Here is a 21,573-nt window from a genome sequence, read left to right as displayed (position 1 = left end):
CCAACAGTATCTGTAAACTTAAACACATTCAGTAATGTGCTGTGTGAAACAAATTGTTTTGCAGTGTTTTATTGATGTTGTTTTCGTTTTTATTTATATTGAGGGCCCCAAATTTCTATATGCTGCATTAAATACAACTATACTTATGTTTCTCTATCCCAAGATGACCATCCATTTTTGTGTTATTTTGTAGCTGATAAATCTTCTTTCTTATTTAAAAAAGTGTTTCAAAAACTCAACGCTATTGCTTAAACTCCAAGTTATATGCATTATATTCTTGTAAAAGAAGGAAAGTAGGATGGAATTATAATCTGTAAAAATGTACTGTTATTCCAAGCACTGTCATAGGTATTCATGAACATTGTCGTTTAGAACTTAAAACAACCATCAGGTCAGCTGAGGTCAGGCTATCCTTTGACAAGTTAGGTAAAATTGATGCAAGCTCCGCTTATCATGTATCCTTCATGGATTCACAAAACTTTTGTGAATTCTCAGGGATTGTTGTAGTAAACATTTTTATTGTCCCTCTTTCTACTCAGTATTAATTCTCCTTTTTTTAAAACCTTCTTATTGCAGTTTGTAGATTCACATGTTTTCAGGGCTCCTGATTATTGTCTACAGTAAGACTACTGCAATAGATCACACCACTGAGGCTAAGCCATCTAGTGTATTCTAGCCCCTTGACCACAGAACTTGAGGGCGCTGTGTGTAATCTAATCTGGTCTAATCAGAGAGAATCTCTGGATTTTTGTTGGGATATTTGAAACAAAGGGGCTCTCTCCTGTTCTGGATGATGTGGCTATGGTGTGTTATAAGTCCTGGAGCTTCTGTAGCCATTTGATATCATAAGGGAAGCCAGTCTGAGCCAAACCAATGCTTATATTGAAACAGAGCCAAGAGATCCACAGAGAGATGTAGCTCTATTGACATTATAAACCCCTAGGTCAAGCCAGGCCTGAAACCTACTCATCTCTGTCCATTTTAGTTTTGGGAGCTAGCAAATTCCCTATATTGTGCAAGAAAGTCAGAGTCCTGTTTTGCATTTTGTGCATGATAACAGGTACTAGTTTGCATTTTGTCACTTCCTTCAGACTCTGGCTGAACTCATTGCATCTCACTTTCCATAGCTCTTCTGTCTGCCTGTTGCTATTGACTCAGATGTGAAATTCAGTTCTTCTTCCGAAAAAAAGTTCATCACACAAGAATTTGTGTGTGTAGCAGATTTTGCTGAAGGTTTGAGAATCAAAGAGTAGATACAATGCAGGAAAAATCAATAGTAACAACAACATATTCAATTAACACTGAATATTAGCTATTCCTGTTTGTAATAGTTTCTCTCATTCACCTCAAGGGATGTGGTAGAAAATTTCTCACCCACTCCCCTGATTCTCCCAGATCCCTGTCCTTCTTTTCTGTTCTCTCTGACCTAGAATTTTATTTTAGTTTGCTACTTCTTTGTTACTTGTCTTCTTCAACCTTGCCTTTGGGCCTTCCTGGCTAAGCAGTTTATGAACTATTTTCCTGAGGAAATAAAATTCCCTCCCTAAAAGGATAATTCTGAATGTCATGGCTAGATAATTATGTCATTACACACATTCTGGTCTGTTTCATTGGTGTCATCATTTTTTTTTTTTTTTTTTGGTCCAGCACTTCCAAGTATAGTTTTATAATCAAATGAATGCTTAAGAATTGTAAATATTACTCTTTTATGTTTGGTAGAGATCTGCTTACCTACTTGACATTGGGATTTGGCAGATACAATAATGTTATAACTGGAAAAGGTATTAAAAGTCCACACTTTCACTCAGGCCCAATGTCATAAAGATGTTAATGGCAGAGATAGGAGTGGAACTGGACAATTATTATTTTGAGCTCTACTTTCATGAGTCATGAGTTATGTGGCAGTAACCAGGGATACTCTTCAGTTACTGTGACATAGATGTGATACTGATCACGGATGAGTAATCTTTCAAAATCCTAATTTAAAGATTTTTGTAATGCTCTCAGTCAGGGGGCATTGCATATTTCAGTTTACTCATATATAAAATTATTTTTTAAATATTTCAGTTTACTCACCTACAAAATTGTTATACTAATTCTTTGATGTCTAAGAGCCTATGCATTTATAATAGTCAAAATACTGCAATCGATGTCCTCATTTGTAAAGTCAAGATAAAAACTTTCTACCTTCTAGGCCAGTGTGAGGATAAATGCATTAATACATATTAAGTGCTTGGGACAGTACATGGCATATAGTAAATACTCCACTGTGTCTGCAATTTTCAAACATTTTCGTCTTAGTGTCTCTTTACTATTATAAAATTATTTAGCACCTCAAAAGCTTTTGTGTTTTAAAGAAACTTTAAAAATGTTTATTTGTGAAGTCACTTAAATAATTACATAACATAATTTTTAAATGAAAAAAACAACTATATTTTCCCCTAATGAAATAGTGAGGAGATTGGCATTGTTTTACATTTTTGCAAATCTAATCTTGGTAGTGTCTGGCTTACTAGAAGATACTTGGAACCACACTTGCTTCTGCATTCAATATGCTGTGAAATCACAAGTCAAGAAGCCTTGGAAAAACTCAGCTGTATTTTCCTCATAAAATAAGAGTGAAAAAAGCAAATCTCATTTTCTTATTATTTTGAGAATTTTGACTCCATAGGCCCCTTAAAAAAGTCTCAGAGACCCTCAGGAGTCCTCAAACTGAACTATACTTTGAGAAACATTCCTATATTTTCTATTGTTGTGATTATTGATAATGATGATAATGACAGAGAAAACTAAGTTAGAAATGGATTTTCCAAAGTTAGAGCTGAGAGTTGTGAAGTTCTCTTAGTGAAACTGGTTCCATGCAAATATTTATTTAAAAATGTTTGTCTCTGAGCCCTAGCCAGTGTGGCTCAGTTGGTTGGAACATTGTCCCTTACACCTAAATGTCGGGGATTCAATTCTGGGTCAGGGCACATACCCAGGTTTTGGGTTCGATCTTCTCCCACCCACCCTTGTTGGGGCGAGTGCAGGAGGCAACTGATTGATGTTTCACTCTGACATAGTTATTTTTTTCTCTCTCCCTCTCTTTTCCTCTCTCTCTCAAATCAATAAAACTATGTCCTTGGATGAGTATTAAAAAAAATGCTTGTCTTTGAAAGAGAGGAACTAGGTTTAAGTCTAAGTGCTGTGAACCTATTGATATTAGGAATAAAAAGATAATGGTATTTAGCTTTTTCAATCATATGGAGCTATAGCCATGAAATAAAGAGTAAAAGTTTCTGTCGTGTACTCTTGCTGCAAGGAGACAGCATATATTTGTACCACCTTGGAGAATTTTCATGAGGAGTTATGCGTTAGCATTTGGGCATAGACAACACAACTGCAGATAGCACAGTGAATCCAGGTACATTTCAATGCCTTTTTTCAAGGATGTTGAAGGAGAAGAAATAGATTCTGGAAGACCAAAATGCATAGCTGTCACCAAAGTGTTTCATGGAAAGGGAAAATGGAAATGAAGGGATAATTGGCTCTTTGTGCTGGCTTTTTCTGGTTTTATCCAGGATACATTCACCTTTTAGAAAAGATGACAAAGTCAGAGGTCTAATATTGTATTAGTGTGTTCACAGGCCATCCTTGCTGGGAATCCACAGGCTCTTGAACTCCTCAGCTATGCATTTGAAACATGAAATCTTGTCCGTCTCAGGGGAAAAACAGCTCTCCCAAATTATGTTGTAGAAAAATTCTTCATCACAGGTCTTTACAACCAATGTTGCTTAGCTCAGCATTGCCATGCCATGCCCCATCCTGTAGTCCCTGGGTTTTGGTGTAGTGTTTCCCTACTCCTCCTGTTCTCTTATAAAAATAATCACCCTGCTTTGGGTACTTTTCCTGTGCTCAGTTTCCCAAGAAATATGAAAATAACAACAATGACCAAAAAAAACCCCAGGGTCCAGATAGTTGCACTGCTTAAGGGCCCATGGAAGTAAAATCCATTTAATGTTGCTTAAGGAAACTGATGGTGGTTGAAAAGGCCATTCCAGAAAAATGACCTACAAAACTTGAAAGTATAGGCAAAAATGTGGTATTGAAGGGGGTGCAAAGAGAGAAAGCAATGGATCATTCCAGAGGCTGATGGTACCAAGTGAAATTCTAGGAAAAAATGACCTGAAAATAGAGGGCAGGAGTTGTGCCAAAGGGGAGTGAAATGAAGACTATGGAAAGGGCGCCAACGAGAAATCTTGACTATGTGTACTTACTCCCACTGTGCTGTCTCTCATCCACCTGTTACCTTAGTTCCTATGTCAGCCTTGAAAATTATGCAGTGGCTACATGGTAAGAAAACTCTAGAGAATGCTCTGCCATGATTTATATTCTAGGAAGAAGGCTAAGGTCAGGAAGACATATAAAAAAAGGGGGGGGGGGGTAGAAGATCTGGAGTAAAAAATATACTAGTTGAAGGAATGGTGAGATTAATTTTTTTAGAGACCAGAAAGCAGAGGAATGAAAGGTGAAGAGAAGTAGAGAAGTAAAAAAATAAAAAATAAAACTGTAACAAAGGAACAAATAAGCAAGAGAAAGGACAAGTTTTAGCAGAGAGAAAGGGCAGGAGTACAGAATTGAAGCAAACCTACATGTTGTAATAGCATAAGTGGAAATGTAGTAAGTCTAAGTAAGAGTGGATTCCTTTTGATGGTTTTTGTTGAACATTCTTTTGGTTCTGGCATTCTAGAGGCACTCATATAGTAGCCCCCATCCCCATCCTAGGTTTCACTTTTCAGTTTCAGTTATCTATGGTCAGCTCTGCTCCAAAAATATGAAATGTTTTAAACTGTGCTCTGTTCTGAGTAGTGTGATGAACTCTCTCACCATCCCACTCCATCCTGAATGGGACATGAGTCATCCCTTTGTTCAGTGTCTCCACTCTATACATTATTCACTTTGTCACTTAGTATCTGTCACAGTTATCAGATCAGTTAATGGTGGGGGGTGGGGTGGGAGACCACATTCACAGAACTTTTATTACAGTATATTGTTATAATTCTATTTTATTATTAGTTATTGTTGTTAATCTCGTACTGTACCTAATTTATAAATTAAACTACCATAGGTATGTATGTATAGGAAAAAACATAGTATGTATACACAGTTTCAGGCATCCACTGGGGGTCTTGGGACATATCCCTCCTAGATAAAGGGAGACTACTGAACATTGCAAAAGATTGACTGAATACCAGAGATGACCAAAACCTCCACTTTATCTTGGTTCTCTGTGCAACATTTTCCTCTCAGTATATTTTGTGATTTAATGATTAAGAAATTAAGAACATCCCTATCTTGCCCTGGCCAGTCTGGCTCAGTTGGTTGAAATGTTGTCTTGTACACCAGAAGGTGGCAGGTTTGATTTCTGGTCAAGGTACATATCCAGGTTGCGTGTTTGATCCCCTGTTGGAGCCCATGCAAGAGGCAACCTATTGGTGTTTCTCTCTCACATAGATGTTTCTCTCCCTCCCTCCCTTCTCTCTGAAATCAATTAATAAAACACCAAAAAAACAACAAAATCCCTATCCTAAGAAGTTGGGGGCTAGGTTTAACTTGTGGTGATGTGTTGTTGTCTTGTGGTGATCTATTACCAAATGGTCAGCACTGGGAAAAGGGCAAGTCTAGCTGGTCTGTGATGTGAAGGAGAATTAGAAGGTTGGCAAAAGCATGATTTTATGGAAATTTGGTGGGGAGAAGGGAAAGCAGAAGAGGTGATGGTAATGGTGAATATTTCACTTAAGGGATTTTCTTTCCTAAATTCTATTGTGGAAGTGAGAGTGAAAAATAGTTGAAATACTTCCTGCCTTTTTCCATTTGTTTTCCATTGCTCTTATTTTATTTTATTTATTTATTTAAAAATATATCTTTATTGATTTTAGAGAGAGGAAGGGAGGAGAGAGATAGAAACATCAATGATGATAGAGAGTCATGGATTGGCTGCCTCCTGCACATCCCCTACTGGGGATCAAGCCCACAACCCAGGCATGCGCCCTGACTGGAATTGAACTGTGATATCCTGGATCACAGGTCAATGCTGAACCACTGAGCCCCACCGACCAGGCTCCATTGCTCTAACTTTAAAAGTGTCTGCTACCCACACTGATGGAAGAACCATGGTTTTGCTCATGCCATTCTTTTTGACCTGAATACAAGATGACCTCTGTTTATATCAAAATCCTTCCACCATCTTCATGGAGCCTTCCTTAACTTCCCAGCAGAACTCATCTTTCCTACCTCTCTACGATCCTCTCATGAGAAAATAGTTAACATTTGCGGGTACTTACAGAGTATAACTCGATAAGCTCTCACAAGAAATTATCCACCCAAATCCTTACAGTACCATTGAGAAGTTCTCAGAAACTCATGACATAAAGAAACTGCCACTTTCCCAAGGCCACACCTAGTCAGAGGTAAGGGATGCAGTAGATCTTAATCCAACCTGTACTTTACCATATCTAAAAATGCAAGCATCTTCAACCAGGTAGAATCAAGCAATTGCCACAGATAAATTTTTATGCATTTAGTTAATTTTTAAAAACAATCTGTGCTGCACTTAAAGCATTTATATGTATCTATGTTTCCCACTAGATTATTAATCTTTGAATGCCAGGGAGCTGGTCTTATTCAAGTCTCTGTATTATCCAGAGTGACTACCAGGAGGTGGCTACATATAAGTTGTTAAACAATTTAAAACTGCTTTTGTGTTTTTATCTTCACATCCCTCCTGCCATTGCCATTTTAGACTTGGAGACCAGTCCTTCCATTCTATTTGGGCAGGGTTTTGGGGTTCCATCCATTCTTTTCATGCCAAACTGAGATGCCTTAATTCATACTATCTGGAAACTTTTCATTATGGGGCTCCTAAGAATGATTTTGGTTATCAATTTTACTTTGGTTTCCTGGTAGGAAGATTTTAATAAACTGGGCAATACCAGAACCACCAACTTGTTCCAGAGCAGTCTAATGGAGGGGCCAAGAACCTTGATTTTCCCTCAGATGAACCTTACCTACTACTGCCTGGTCTTGGGCAAGTTGCTTCATCCCTCAGATCCCTAGATTTTTCTTCTTAAATAGAGGGATGATCATTCATACCCTAAAAATTGTAGTGAAAATAAATTTCAAACCAACATTATGATACCAACCCACCCTTTCCCTGAATCTTCCTCCTGATTCCCTAGCTCAGTAAATGGCATCACCAAATGTGCATTTTGTGCAAACCAGAAATACAGCTCCCTCTTCTTCAAGCTCCATTGTCAATAAATCATCAAATTCTGTGAATTACACCTCTTATCTTGAAATCATCCAGTTTCCTGCATCACCAGCACTATCACCCTATAACTAACTGGTCTTGCCAAATTCACTTTATCCACTTTTATTATCCCACCCCCACCCCAACTTTCCACTATTGCAGAGACATGTTTCAAAATTAAATATGAGAGGACACTGCTTAAAGTACTCTCAGTGGCTTTGCAGTGCCTGGCTAAGGTAACGAATCTTTGATACAACCAAGATACCTTATGTGCTCTGGTCTACCTCCAATTTATCTCTCCCTTGCTGTGTTCCACACAAACATTAGGCTTTCTTTGAGCTCCGATAAACCATGCTCCTCCCCACCTTTTGTATGTTTCTTCTGCAAAGACTGTTTACCCTATCACCTAATTTCCTGCTTTCCTCTGTTCTCCCAACATCTTCCAATTTTAGTTTATTTCAAGTCAATTGCTTAAGGAAGGTTTGCTGACTCCTCTTTGCTCATATACACACCCAAGACTAGATCAAGTCCTTTGATGTAGGTTCTTATATTAATCTTTTGCTTTTTTCCATAGCTCTCAGCATAATTTAAAAATGTACATTTCTGTGAGTCTTTTTTTTTTTTTTTTGACTAAAGTCTGTCCAAACCACTAGAATGTAAGATCTCTGAGGAATATCTGTTTTGCTATGTTGCTAGCACATTAATACTGTACCTGTCACATAGTAGAGGCTCCATAAATATTTATCAAATGAGCTCCATACTTTTTACATGGTAGCCATCATTCAGAATATATCTTGACTACCAGCTTTCATACAAAAAGCTCCATCTTCGAAATTCAGAGCAGGTTCAAATCATGGCCATGCTTATCTTGAGCGGTTGTTTTTTTGTGTGTGTGTGTTTTTTTTTTTTGAGTCTCATCTGTAAAATGGGAATTGTATCTACCTTACTGAGTTGTGTTGTGGATTTAGTGAGCAAATGTAATGTCAGCGTCTGACCCAGTGCCAAGACTCCATTGTCGGCTGGTAATGGTTGTAATTAATATAGGTCAAATGGTCCAGTAAACAACCCGAATGTAACCTGAGTTGTCCCTATGCCGACCTGGACCACAATTTAGAGGATGGAGATTCGAAGGGGGTCTTAGGTCTCCATCCTGCAACATGACACTTCCCTCCACCCCTGTACCTCCTTGGGGAGGCGCCCAAGAAGCTTTGACCCCAGGGGCAGGTTGACCCTGCTGTGAGGTGCAGAAGCTGTAAGAGGAGCAGGGCGGTGGCCCAGCCCCAGGCTCGCCCCTAGATCTCCTCAGAGGCTGGCTGTAGGAGGTGCAACACGGCACTCTTGGGTGCCTTGTAGGGCAGCGCCTCTGGGTTGGGGGGTCTGGAGCCAGTGGAGGCCACACAGCCCCCCTCTCCTCTTCAATTTTCCTTGGTCCCCCCATACTCCTTGAGCGTCTGGAGTTTTCAGGGGCAGAGCCCCAGGAATATGACCTCAGGAGCTGTCGCACCCCATATGCTCCCTGTGGTCCCGCAGGTTTGGGGCAAGTTTGGCACAGTCCTGGCTGGTTTCCACAGTGACGTGGGCTAATATCCTGCTTCAGCTGCCACTGCCTCGCTCTCCACGCACTCCAGAGGCGGTGAAGGACGGGCAAAACGCGGCCGGCGAGGCCGCTCTCCAAACACCCCAGTAGGTCTCTGTCTCCAGGGGCATGGGCAGGGTTTCAGCGCCATCGGTGTAATTCAGGCGTGTTTAAGAGGTCTTTTCCAGTTGTCCGTTTCCAGAAGGGCTACCCAGTTGGTGCAGTGTCACTTTGGGGATGTTGGGGTGTGTGTGTGTGTTTCTATTTATATTTTGGGGAAACTCTTCATGAGAAATCTGCCAGACTTCAATCTCCTAAAGCTTTCTTTAAAAATGTTGAAAAATGTTTTCCTTTAAGTTCGTTTTATTTAATTTTTAAGCTATGACACAATGCTATAAAATATATAATAGTATATAGTCTGTATTAAACATTTCTAATAATTTCTCTACCTCTCCATCTTAATGTTAGTTTTGAAGCTTGAAAAAGCATTCCCATTTTAATAACACAAAGTTTTCCTGTGAAATTTTTTGAAAATTTGGGGTAGTCTAACTAATGAACTTAAATTTAAAAAGTGGAGAAATGCAAACTTTAACTCCACAAAGCTACCAAGTTAATGGATACTATTTATAGTTTTGGATTTTCAAAGAGCAACTTTGCAATATCTGTCAGGTTGTATTGAAAATCAGGTTCTGATCTTAATCCTGAAAGGGTTAAGTTATATTCATGTTATCCTGACAATAGCTTACCCATAACACATCAACAGTTTATCCCAGAGTTTATGAGATCAAATAGCTTATATTAAATGAAAAAAAGTTGAAATACATGTCATCATGTTACATCAGTTTAGATGAGCTGCAAGTAAATAATTTCCTAGCCATTTAGAAAATGAAAAGTTTAGTGACTACTGTTTACACACTTTTAATATTTTATATTTGAGTGGTCATCACAGTTTACACAAATGATTGTATATATCCATTTTTAATCAACAAATACCAGGATATATCTGTTATACAAGGGTTAACATTTATGGGATGATTAACACTTCAAGTTTTTCTATGAAGGTGACGCTAAATAAAACTGCAGAGATTACTGCATGTAGTCAAAAGATCATTTAGAGAATGTGAAAATAAAATCATTAGTGACAGCTTAAGAGAAGCAGGGTATTTAATTATAATTGAAAAAAATGTATATGGTACGTGAAAATCAAAGTCTCAGTTAGCACATGAAACAGTTAATTTTGTTGTTTTTGTTTTAACATAGGTTCCCAAAGCATTAAAAAATCCTCTTACAGTTATTAAACCTTTAGTGAAAGATTACAGCTAATGTTTTGTCTTTTGTGAATAGCTGTTTGTCTCACTTTATTTACTTGGTATTGGGCATTTGTCAATGTCATTTCATATCTACAAAAAATTCTTACCTCTATGGAGGTAGTGAATGTGTGTGTGTGTGTATGCCTGCCGGAGGTCACATGACGGTTTCATCCTATTTGGTGGAGCAGCTTGACTTTTTTCCCCCTTGCTTTTGGTGATGGTTGTGAGTACAGAAGTTGATTGACAGATGCATGCCAGAAACCCCCATTCTCCTTTTCAAAGACAACATATGATGGATTGCGATCTCTCAGCCCAGCAGAACACAGGGACCATGCAAGCTGTAATTGGTCAGGTATGGAGTCAGCCATTTCTCAACTCCCTGTTTTTCCGCAAGGGTCTCACCATATCATTCACATAATTCATATTTACAGTACCATCTTTCTATCTGTATCTCCAGTTACCTGCCAGGGTAGTGCTGAAAGTGCGAAAGGCAAAAGGCACCCATTAAATCTAGCCAGGAAACCTCAGCTTAAAACTTCATTGCGATATTTAAAAACAAAACTAAAACAACAACAAAAAAATCGAAGAACAAATCTTATTTATAATTTGGTCTGAATGTTTAAAAAATATATTTTTCAGAATTTATTTTCTGTTGATATTGTGATCTCGTAAAGAAAGTGTGAGACAAGAATAAAGTGGTATGTTTACTAGGTGGTAGTTAAAATTTTTCTGTTCAATATTTTTATTTTGATATTTTTTGTATTCTCTCTTTCTCTCTGGAATATACAAATACATAAGTACACGTGCCTTTACTTCTAACCCAGAAGATGTATGATTGAGCTTGGTAAACGTAGTAGTGGTCTTGGCTGCTGCAGAGGGGCAGGCTGCAAATTAAACACTGACACAATCTGAAAGGTCCAGGTGGCCTGCTTGCGTTTCCTAATGCGATCCAGCACAACAGCTTTAATAAACAGCTCTATTTAGTTCCTCCTCCCTGTATCCAGGGAGGTGAACTGGTCTGGGGCTGCTGTGATGAAATGCCAGAAGAATATCTCTCAGAGGCCTCACAAGCTGATTTTTAGAGCTTTCCTGTTCTGTCTTCTTTGTCTTCCAAATGGGTCAGTGAGTCTTGCTCTTTCTGTTTGTTCTTTCATTAAATCGGTACTTTCTGTTTGTGTTGAAGTGTTTGCGTAGTAAGCTAAATCGGGAGAGGAAAGGATCATTGTATTTTCATTTGCTTTCAGATAACTGAAGTGGTGAAAGGAATGCTAGTGCCTGGCTGCAAAGGAAGGGTGATTTTTCTGACTATTGGTGGGGGTGGGGCGAGGAAAAAGAGAATATATGTGGTTTGTTTTTTTGTTTTGTGTAATGCATTTTTTACCAACATTTTTCTAAGTTGACTGTGCTTACTTATGAACTATTAACTTATCAATCAGAATATGGTTATGAACATTGATAAACTCCTAAAAGTTGTTTTGTTTTGTTTTTGCACACTTTTCAATCAAGACATGCTGGCAAAGTGATGGAATAAAATTTATTGGCTGTATGTTAATAGTATGGGGGGGGGAATACACCATCTTATTCTGTTTTCAACAAAATTATAGCAAAGCACTTTAGGGTTCTGAAAGCACGTGGCTTATTAATACCAGCAGGCTTCATAATGTACTTTTAGGTGGAAAATGTCAGATGTATAATACCATGTTTCCACAGCCTTATACTCTTTTAAAAGCAGTAGATACCTGTTTCAACAGAAATATATTCTATTGTAAACTTTTAAGTTGTTTTTTTTATACAGACATATATAAAGTGAAGTCTTCAGGCATATGTTTGTCAGAAGAAAATATATAAGAACTGACTTTATATACTTTTAATCCCCTTTTCAGTGTAAGCGTTCAATGATGAGCAAGTAAGTATATGAAATATAGATAAAATACTTAAATTTGGCATGTAGAATTAAACAAATACCTGTTAAAAAAGACTTTTTAGTATATAAATAAAACGAACTTCTGGTAATTGTTTTGTAATAAAACTTTACTTAGATTGCAAGCATGTTCTTTCTTCCTATGCCATAGGATGATCTCAATACTGTGCAAAATTACTGTGTTTTAGTCCCAAATAAGAAATAGGATTTTATTTTGTATTTATTTTTCTTACTTGGAAAAAGAGAGATGGGTCAAAAAACAGGAGACATATTTGCAATATGTCATTTAATAATGTTTGTTGGAAATAATTGCAAAAGTATGTACTTTAAAAAGGTTCAAGTACATACTTTATAAAAGGAATCAGTATGCACTTTACAGAGACCAGACTTAACTTCTAATTTGTCAGAATTTAAAATTGGTTATTATTACATAGTTCTTTCTGTATTTTGTATGTACTCTAATTTTTAAAGGCTGAGTCTGTCCAAAACTATATATGCAATTGACTTGCAATGAATGTTTTGTAAATAATTGTGTCAAAGTTTTCTGGAGATTTAATTTCTCATAAATTATTTGTTTTAAAACTTATGTCAAGCTAGTAAATGATAAAAGCAATTATTCTGAAGGTTGTAAAATTTTCTCTACTAAAAATGTACAAACTAAAATGCTTATTACCTTTTAGAAGTAAAACACTAAGTATTCAAAAGGACAGAAAAATAGTACACTGTCCATATGCATACCATAAAAGTCATAAAACCTATGTTGAACCTGCTTCTATAGATATAAAAAGAAAGATGGCATACAAATTTGAAATTATTTCCTTTTCATTGTTATAGCACAGATAAGAATATTGACGTAAATGACTACTTCTAATAGTAAATAAAAGAAAGTGAATATAGTAGTTGCCCATAAGCAGAAAGAGATGGTTTATTTCTCAGCTCTTGATTTTAACATCACTTATACCTACTCAGCAGGTGCAACAGTCCCTTTTGATTATGAAAATGTTTGTGTGTGTTCCTTCTCAAATACATATTGCAATAATAAATTATTTTTGTTCTTTTTTTTCTGTTCTGAGTCTGTTCCTAAATGGCTTGGGGTTGGGGGAGCAAATAATCAGTTTTCAATGACGTTTTCCATTCAGAATACTGAAAGTTTTCCTTGAAATATGATCTTTAGGTTTTCTTCATTCACCTCTAGAATCAAATATTTAGTTGCTTCCACTGGAAGGGACCGAGTAGACCTCTGGGTTGCTGGCCATGATCTAGCTTGGGAGAGTGTACTGGCTTCTTGGAGCAGATATTACTCATATCTTTCCCCCAGGACTCTCTCTCCCAAGCAAGCAGTTAAGCAGTCTAGTACTTAACATTCTTCCAATGTAGTGTATCAAGATTGAGAAACTTGGTTCATTCATACAGCTTTGGGAAGTAAATCCAGATTTTTAATAATTATCTGTAGCAGCTTTCTAACCCTTGGAACTAAAAGATGGATTGTTACATGCAGGTGATTTTTAACAATACTTCTGAGTTGTTGGTTTGAGTATCATTTAAAAACGAAGACTCACATTTCCACCTCTCATGGTCATTAAATGCTTACTGCATGCATCTTTTCTTATTTGTGAACCTGAGCTTGTTACTGACATATTGGTTCATCAGTATTATAGACCTTTTTTTTCCATCTCATGCATATGAGCAATCGTGTCCAATCCTCCTTCTGGCACTTCTGTCCCCAGAGGACCCTTGGCCAGCCTGCCATCTTGACCCTCAGGCCTGAGGTTCTGGGCTGGCAGCATGTGTCTAATACTGACTTTTGCAAATATTAAAGAACAGAGGGTATTAAATTAGTTTTTAATAAAAAAACAAATGAGGCAAATTAGATAAAAATATTTATCAATCATATTTACAAATGTTTTTGGGAATGGGAGAGACAACAGGTTAAAAGTGCTCATGGTTGCACTTGCAGTGGACATGGCTAACACACTAGTGTAAGAGTGAAGAAACCAAGGTTGAGAGCATTGAAAGTGCAATCAAAAGCTTTTGAAATTTTCCTTACCAGTAAAATGGGTCTTTTTTTCAAGGTAAATTCAGACATTTTAAAGTGGTTGAAAGTGGCAGATTAGAAAGTGAATGCAGTTGTCCCAGACAGTGCTCAATGTGCTAATCATGGCTCGGAGGGGAGTGAGGGTAAAGGTGCATTTGGCTTAACAGTTTCTCAGTGTGTTTTCTCATATGAACAAAGAGACAAAAATATTTTACTGTTTTGGTATCAAAACTATTTTATGTATCTTTTAATTTTTCTCTCCCTTGTTCTGAAAAGTATTTAATGTGGCTTTAAGAACATACTCAAGCTGATGTGAAAGGAAGGTGGCCTAGGGGAGGGGGCCTGGCAGTAATAACACACATTGTTCTCAGTCCATTTAGACTGATTTTCATGCCCTCTATATGAAAATTAAATTTGGGGGATTACCTAACCCTGTTTTACACAAACCAAACATAACTTATATACTCTTAAAATTCATTTTTGTAGATGTGACTGCCCCTTTTTTTTTTGAAACTAACATATCATTTCAACAAATTTATATATTTTGGGGATGTGAAACTGTTGTTTGGGTTCAAATGGATTTAATACTATTTTGGGGCACTACAGGTGAATAGTATACTAGGAAAATACAAATTAAGAATTATTCTTTCTGAATACAAAATAGTGCTAGTATTCCTTTTTTAAGTGTGGGACACACCAAAATTGAATTTATACTATGTATTTCTAATCTACCTTACACACATCATTCAATACTCCACCTATACAGAGAGGAAAGTTGATGTTAGATTTTTAATTCTATCAGATGAACTCAGTTTTTATTACATTCAAAATACTTTGAAGTTCAGTGTATTTTACCTGAGCAAGTCTTTAAAGTAAAATTTATCACTATAGTAATAATGCTATACAATACTGTTAATAATAATACTAAACAACCAGCAAATGAAATCTGGCCTTGAAACAAAGTTTTCTTTTTAATTTCTAAGCTCAATTAATGAAACTCTATGTATAGTATTCATTTAAATGTTTAAGAATTAAAAGCTTTTGTATTCATCTCTCCAGGATGTGGAGAAAGATTGCTGAAACACTTAAAATATAAATGTTTATGAAAGAAATTTTGAATGTAACATGTCTATGTGTAAAATCTATAGTAGTTTTTGTGGAGGTGAGTAAAAAAAGGCATTCTTTGTTAACCGTTTCTTCACTGTGTAAACTGCATTTTATCAAACAGTTTAAAGCATCTTTCTCTTTTCATCGTTATTGTTTACCAAAATTAGAATTTAATTAATGTCTGCAAATACTGTAGAATTCCACTTTTCATTTGCATTGTGATATCCTATAACCTGTTGCTTTTTTCTAACATTTGATTGAGTAATAATAAGTGAAATAAGATGAAAATTAAAAGGATCAGGCTTGAAGAGAAAATATGCAAAAAAAAAATATTGACCATAATTTGAACATTAACAGAAAATCCAAATTATGCAACTTTTAAATTTGTATATTGTAACCAAACTTTTACTTGGGAAGTAATAACTGTTCTAAATATAACTTTAAACCTGAATTTGTGTTCTTTTTCTCCTTCCTTCCCTTCTTTCTTACCTCCCTCACTTTCTTCCTTTGTAATTATTATTATTAATAGTAGTTATAGGTGAGATGTGTGTCCAATAAAGTAACTTACCAAGTCAAGCCTTGTTCTGGGATCACATGTCAATTACTCCATTACCCATGTTGTCCTGACTTGGTCCAAAATTGTAATAAAAATTTGTACCAATTTTATTTTTTACATATTTCTTTTAATTCTTAGATTGAAGAATGGGTTGTGTGAGACTCATTACATTTCAGTAAGATTCTTTTTCTTTTCTATTATTTTCTTGCTCATCCAGATTTAACAATGTGAGCCAGTTATGGCAAAAAATGCTTAATTTTAATTGAAGACTTTCTTCCTGGTTTGTCCTATGCTTGTGTTATTTTCTTTACCCCAGTATAATTGACTATATTGTTATTTCAGAGCTACTACTTCTTCTAACTATAAAACCATTGTATGTAAATAGTAACAAAATAATTGCAAACATTTCTGATTATTTATATTATAGGCTGCTCTCTAGGTTTTGAAACACCTTATTTTTCAGGTTGACTGGTTTCAGAAAATAGCTTTTTGTTTTATCACTAGCTTTAAAACCCCGATGATACGAATGACTCTTTCTTCCAAAGATAGAGATTCGCTGATGATACTTGAAACTGATTCTTGGTAAGCTGTAACCTTATCCCTTTCAGCAGCATTTTTCTACCCTTAAGAGCAAGAAAAAAAAATTGAGGATCAACAGAATATTCTAAATTTTACCTATTTTCAGTTGTGGGTTTTTTTTCCCCCTGAGGGGGTGGAATATTCCAGTGGGAAGAGAGACCCATACAATTTCCATTTCCCACCTCCTAAGGTCAGAGATGCAAAATAATGTGTTGACAACTTGAGTGAAAAGGAAATCGTTACTCAAATGCATTGCTCTGATATTTTGCTCTTTTCCTTCATGTCATTTCTCCATCAGCTTTTCTTCTCCTTTCCACTGTAATCCAGAGTGAGTTTGATGACTAATAAGTGAAAAGTGAATCCTTGTGGGCTGCCTGGGCAGCAAAGGGCACTGGAGAGACAAGGCTTGAAACAAAACAAAGCAAAACGGTAGCAGAAAACTCACCAACACACTTGCTTCTGTAGTTAGTATTTTTGTTAAGTTATTTTGTAAGCCTACGTCATCTCGCCTAGCAATTTTAGATCACAGAAGCGAGCAGTAAAACAATGCTTTAGGACAAACAATAGAAAACAAACCAAAAAGAAAAAACAACAACAACACCTTTACAGTGCTTGTGCCATGGAACATGAATTTCAAAATTAAGAAATATTTTGCTTTTGGACATTTTTACAAGAGTTTAATCAGTAAACTTTTGGGTCCTGTGAAATAGCAACCCTATTAAAGTAGATGCTTCTGGCTGTTCATATGATGTTGACTCTGTTTGCATATTTTAAGACTTTGATTTTTTCATGAATAGCTAGAAACTATTTTAAGAAGAAAACATTTATCCCTACCACCGAAAACTTGAACAGATATACTTTAAAAAATTAAATACCTATTAAATGGTGTTTTTAACATGGATCAGAACTCAGGTAAACTCTTGAAAAGAATAAAGAGCATCATTTGTAGAAAGCTTAGCTTTCAGTGCAGAATTCATATAAAATTTTTTTTAATGAAATTATTGTTGAGAGTGAAAGGCAGATATTGCAGCAACACAAAAGTATGGATGCCAGAAATGCTAATTAATATTGAAGCTATATGAAAAAATAGGTAGATATTTCCTAGATCTTCAGTTGTATTTCTTTGAAACTGAAGGCCAGTATCGGTGAGCATGAAGCCGCGCACACAGCAAGAGGCTGTAACAAGCCAGACTTGCTTCAAACAGAGCTAGTTAACTTTGTAAGCCTTAAATAACACTGGAAGACAAGGCTCTTTCAACCTGGAGAAAAGGTTGAGAGTTGGGACAAATGTAAAATGCTGCTTAATGTGCATGAATAAAGACAAGAACATCAAGCTCATTTCACTTAGTGTCAGTCCTGATGATTCATCATTATGGTCAGGGCAAACTGTGGTCTCTGGGCTGAAACAATTTTACCCATTTTTTTTTTTAAACAGAATGTTGCAGCTTGGATCTTATATCCTTAGGGCTGTAATATTGAATTCTGAATCGAGAAACTTAATCTTGCAGCAAGATTTGACAAGATGCTGTTTGAATGGTAGGCAGAAGTGATGATTGTGGGACAAAATGCCCCAGGTCAGAATTTTGGAAAATAAGAGATTTTGTGGAAATTTGGCTGTAATACAAGAGCCCCAACTTTAAAAATTCCTCACTCTTCATATCAACAGATGTTATTCTAGGGTCTGAAAAGTAGGACACTGGTGTATTCATTTTCTCTGTTTTTAAATCTTTTCTTTAACAGAATTAAGTGCCCTATCATTCCACTGTCCACAAATAACCATAGTCAATAACTTCTTATATGTCCTTCCAGAAATTTTCTATGCATATATAAAATTAGAAAAACTTTATACAACCTGAGTAGATTCATAGTATGCATAGAGCTCTGCAACTTACTTTACATTTTAAAAACATGTTGAATATCTCATATTACTACAAATAGATCTGCATCATTCTTTGATAGTCCCTTTTATGGATATACACTGAGTTATTTAACCATTTCTCTTTTTTTTATTGAGGTATAATTAACATATAACATTAGTTTCAGGTGTACAATATAATGATTCGAAATTTGTATACATTGCAAAATCATCACCACAGTAAGTAACCAATTCTCTCTTGAGTGTTTATATTTTAACAAATGTTGTCATTCTCTGCAATGGGACTAACAAATAGAGGTGTTTAATTTTCCAGCATTAAGAAGTTCCAGAATCTTTCAAATGGGTGTACTTTTAAAAATGAAGGGTAGCTTTATGCCACAAGAATAGATATTTGACACTTATATATTGAATACTAAAACCAATTAAAATAGCAATAAAAATCACAATATTTTATTTAGTAATAAAGAAGTAAAAATAAAAGATAATGACAGAAAACATCAGTTCTCAAGCAGATACATTGTGACTTTAAAACCTCTGTGTTACTACCAACTCAACAAAATGCATAGTTTATTTTTTTTCATGGTCCTCAATGCTATGTATTAAGATAATTGACAGAGATATATGTTTTCAATGCATTATTCAGTTAGTATACCTAGATTAGTGAAACAGACCAGAAGAAATTCGTGGTAATTAATGTCAATTAAATTCCTGTTTTCTATATTTCATATTGTCAGAGCAATCTTTCAGCTATGATTCATAGATTAAATAATGCCGTCAGGTGAAGGGCTGAATCAAAAGTAATCAGACATAACCCTTGAATTCAATTAATTTAGGGTTTTGGTAAGGTAGACAAGACATACTACTTAAATAGTTAAGAGAATGTGAAAAACTATGGTCTACATTCTTTTAGGATATGTCTCTGCTCATCATCTTAACCATACCACTTTGCATATGCTAAGAAGAAAGTGAAGTTGATAGTATTGAGATCTTATATTTGTGTAAGAGATGGAAGTGTGAGCTGGCTGTGATATCTTTCTCAGAATTGATGCTGTGGAACTGCTGGGTGGGTGGGTGTAAGTTTTCTCCCTCTCTGTCCTTCCCCACAGATGCTGGTACAAGTACCCTGTATAGAAAATGATAATGCTTCATTTACAGGTTTAAAAGAAGCTGGCTTCCTCACTGGAGGCTCAAAACAGGTTCTCAAGAGCATATCATTGAGAGTAGTGCTCTCATTTGAAACTACACCTGTGAGAAATAGGTACAAATCATCATTCCCATTTTATGGAAATGGAAACTGACTACTGAGCCAGCTATTGAGTAGAAGTGAGATCTGAAGCCAGACATTTTTTTCTAAGGGCTCACTGTTTTCCTCTACATCAGTTCTCCACTTTGGCTGCCTTTTAAAACCACGTAAGATAACCTTTGAAAATATTGATATTCAGGACCCACTCCCAGAAATCTGATTCAATTTATCTGGGTACTGGTATTTTAAAAAAAGAATTACAGGTTTTTCTAATGCATTGTATCATAGTGCCTCTTAAAATGAATGAAAGTTATATGAAATAATACAAAAGGAGGCAGTGAAGATTAAATAAGCTAAGCACCCCCTCCCCCATCATAAATTCACAGCAGAAAAAAAGAGTGGAGGTTAGTCTGGTATTCGTGTGTGTGTGTGTGTGTGTGTGTGTGTGTTCGTGTTCTTGTAAGCTTTATTGAATATTCAAGATAATGTTTAATAACATTTTTTTTTTTTGTCCAGAAAAGGGCTAGATATCATCTCAAAAGTAACAAAAACAAATCTACCCATTAGTGAGTACTTACTAGTTGCTGAGTGCTTTATAAGCTGTGTGAGGTAGTTACTGTTAGGATCTCTATTTTGCTAATTAGGTAACTAATTGAGTGGTACAAGGTGACATGGACAGTAAGTGACAAAACTGGAATTTGACCTAAGAATGTTGGAGGCCAGGGTGTAAACCCTTAATCATACACAAAATCATAGAATTGAAACATGGCTTAGCTGATACTTTTGGAAAGTATGATCCTTAGTACTATCTCTTGATTAAGGCAGATTTATTTTAGATGTTACCAACTCATGTTTATTTACTTTTTAAAGGGACATTTTATGACAGAAAAGTCTCTTGTTTTCCCTTCTATCCTCCCCCCTTCCCTCCTATACCTCTCTCCCTCCCTCTCTTTCCTATGCTTCTTCTGCCTCCTTCTAAGAATCCATGACTCATTTATTTCCTATATAAGAAGTTTATTGTTGCCATCACTAATAATTATATCATAATTGGGCTCTACATAATGGTTTAGAAAATGGAACTTTAGAAAATGGAACTTTAGAAAATGGAACTTTCATTATTAAATATAGAACAATAGTATAGATGGTGAGTGGAAAGATGGAAGAGCAAGTTGGTGCTCTCTGGTAGGCTTCCACAAAAAGAGTTGCTCCTAACTAAGAAGTCACCTTGGCCTTCAGTTCCTAGTCGTCCATGAGATACACATTTCAGACCCAATAGACCTTAAATACAGTGGCCAGAGGCACTGCTCATGTATGAAGAACACAGTTTCTATAGACAATTTCAGGGAAGGTTTAAAAACAAGTTTATATTCTATTATATATATATATAATATATAAAATACTTATATTTTATATGATATATTATAGTGTATATAAAATATAAAACAAGTTTATATTTTAATAGTCCTATTTGAGATTAATACTTTCACTCTTTTGTCTTTCATCTTTTAATTGGTTAACATTCTATCTATTATCTATCATCTATCTATACCTATCTATCATCTATCTATCATCTATTATCTATCTATCTATCTATCTATCTATCTATCTATCTATCTATCTATCTATCATCTATCTATCATCTATCTATCTATCATCTATCTATCTATCTATCATCTATCATCTATCTATCTATCATCTATCTATCTATCTATCTATCTATCTATCTATCTATCTATCTATCATCTATCTATCTATCTATCATCTATCTATCTATCTATCTATCTATCTATCTATCTATCATCTATCTATCTATCTATCATCTATCTATCTATCATCTATCTATATCTATTTATCTATCATCTATCTATCATCTATCTATCTATCATCTATCTATCTATCATCTATCTATATCTATTTATCTATCATCTATCTATCATCTATCTATCTATCATCTATCTATCTATCTATCATCTATCTAATCTATCTATCTATCATCTATCTATCATCTATCTATCTATCATCTATCTATCTATCTATCTATCTATCTATCATCTATCTATCTATCTATCTAATCTATCTATC

The 21,573-nt window shown here is 35.6% G+C and overlaps 1 protein-coding gene across 1 annotated transcript in view; it reads left to right on the top strand.

Moving 5' to 3' along the window:
• The first annotated feature begins 10,421 nt into the window (after positions 1-10,421).
• The window catches only part of POU6F2 (POU class 6 homeobox 2), a 540,059-nt gene continuing 528,907 nt past the window's right edge, over positions 10,422-21,573 (top strand). The window contains exon 1 of the mRNA XM_087821402.1: positions 10,422-10,526. Within this exon, the coding sequence (XP_087677528.1) occupies positions 10,422-10,526 (105 nt within the window). The remainder of the gene's footprint in view (positions 10,527-21,573) is intronic.

Source organism: Miniopterus natalensis, chromosome 10 (genome assembly GCF_054644295.1).
Source record: "Miniopterus natalensis isolate mMinNat1 chromosome 10, mMinNat1.hap1, whole genome shotgun sequence".
In the NCBI taxonomy this organism is placed as follows: Eukaryota; Metazoa; Chordata; class Mammalia; order Chiroptera; family Miniopteridae; genus Miniopterus; species Miniopterus natalensis.
Note: the sequence above shows the minus strand (reverse complement) of the source record. Positions and strands in the feature narration are given on the sequence as shown.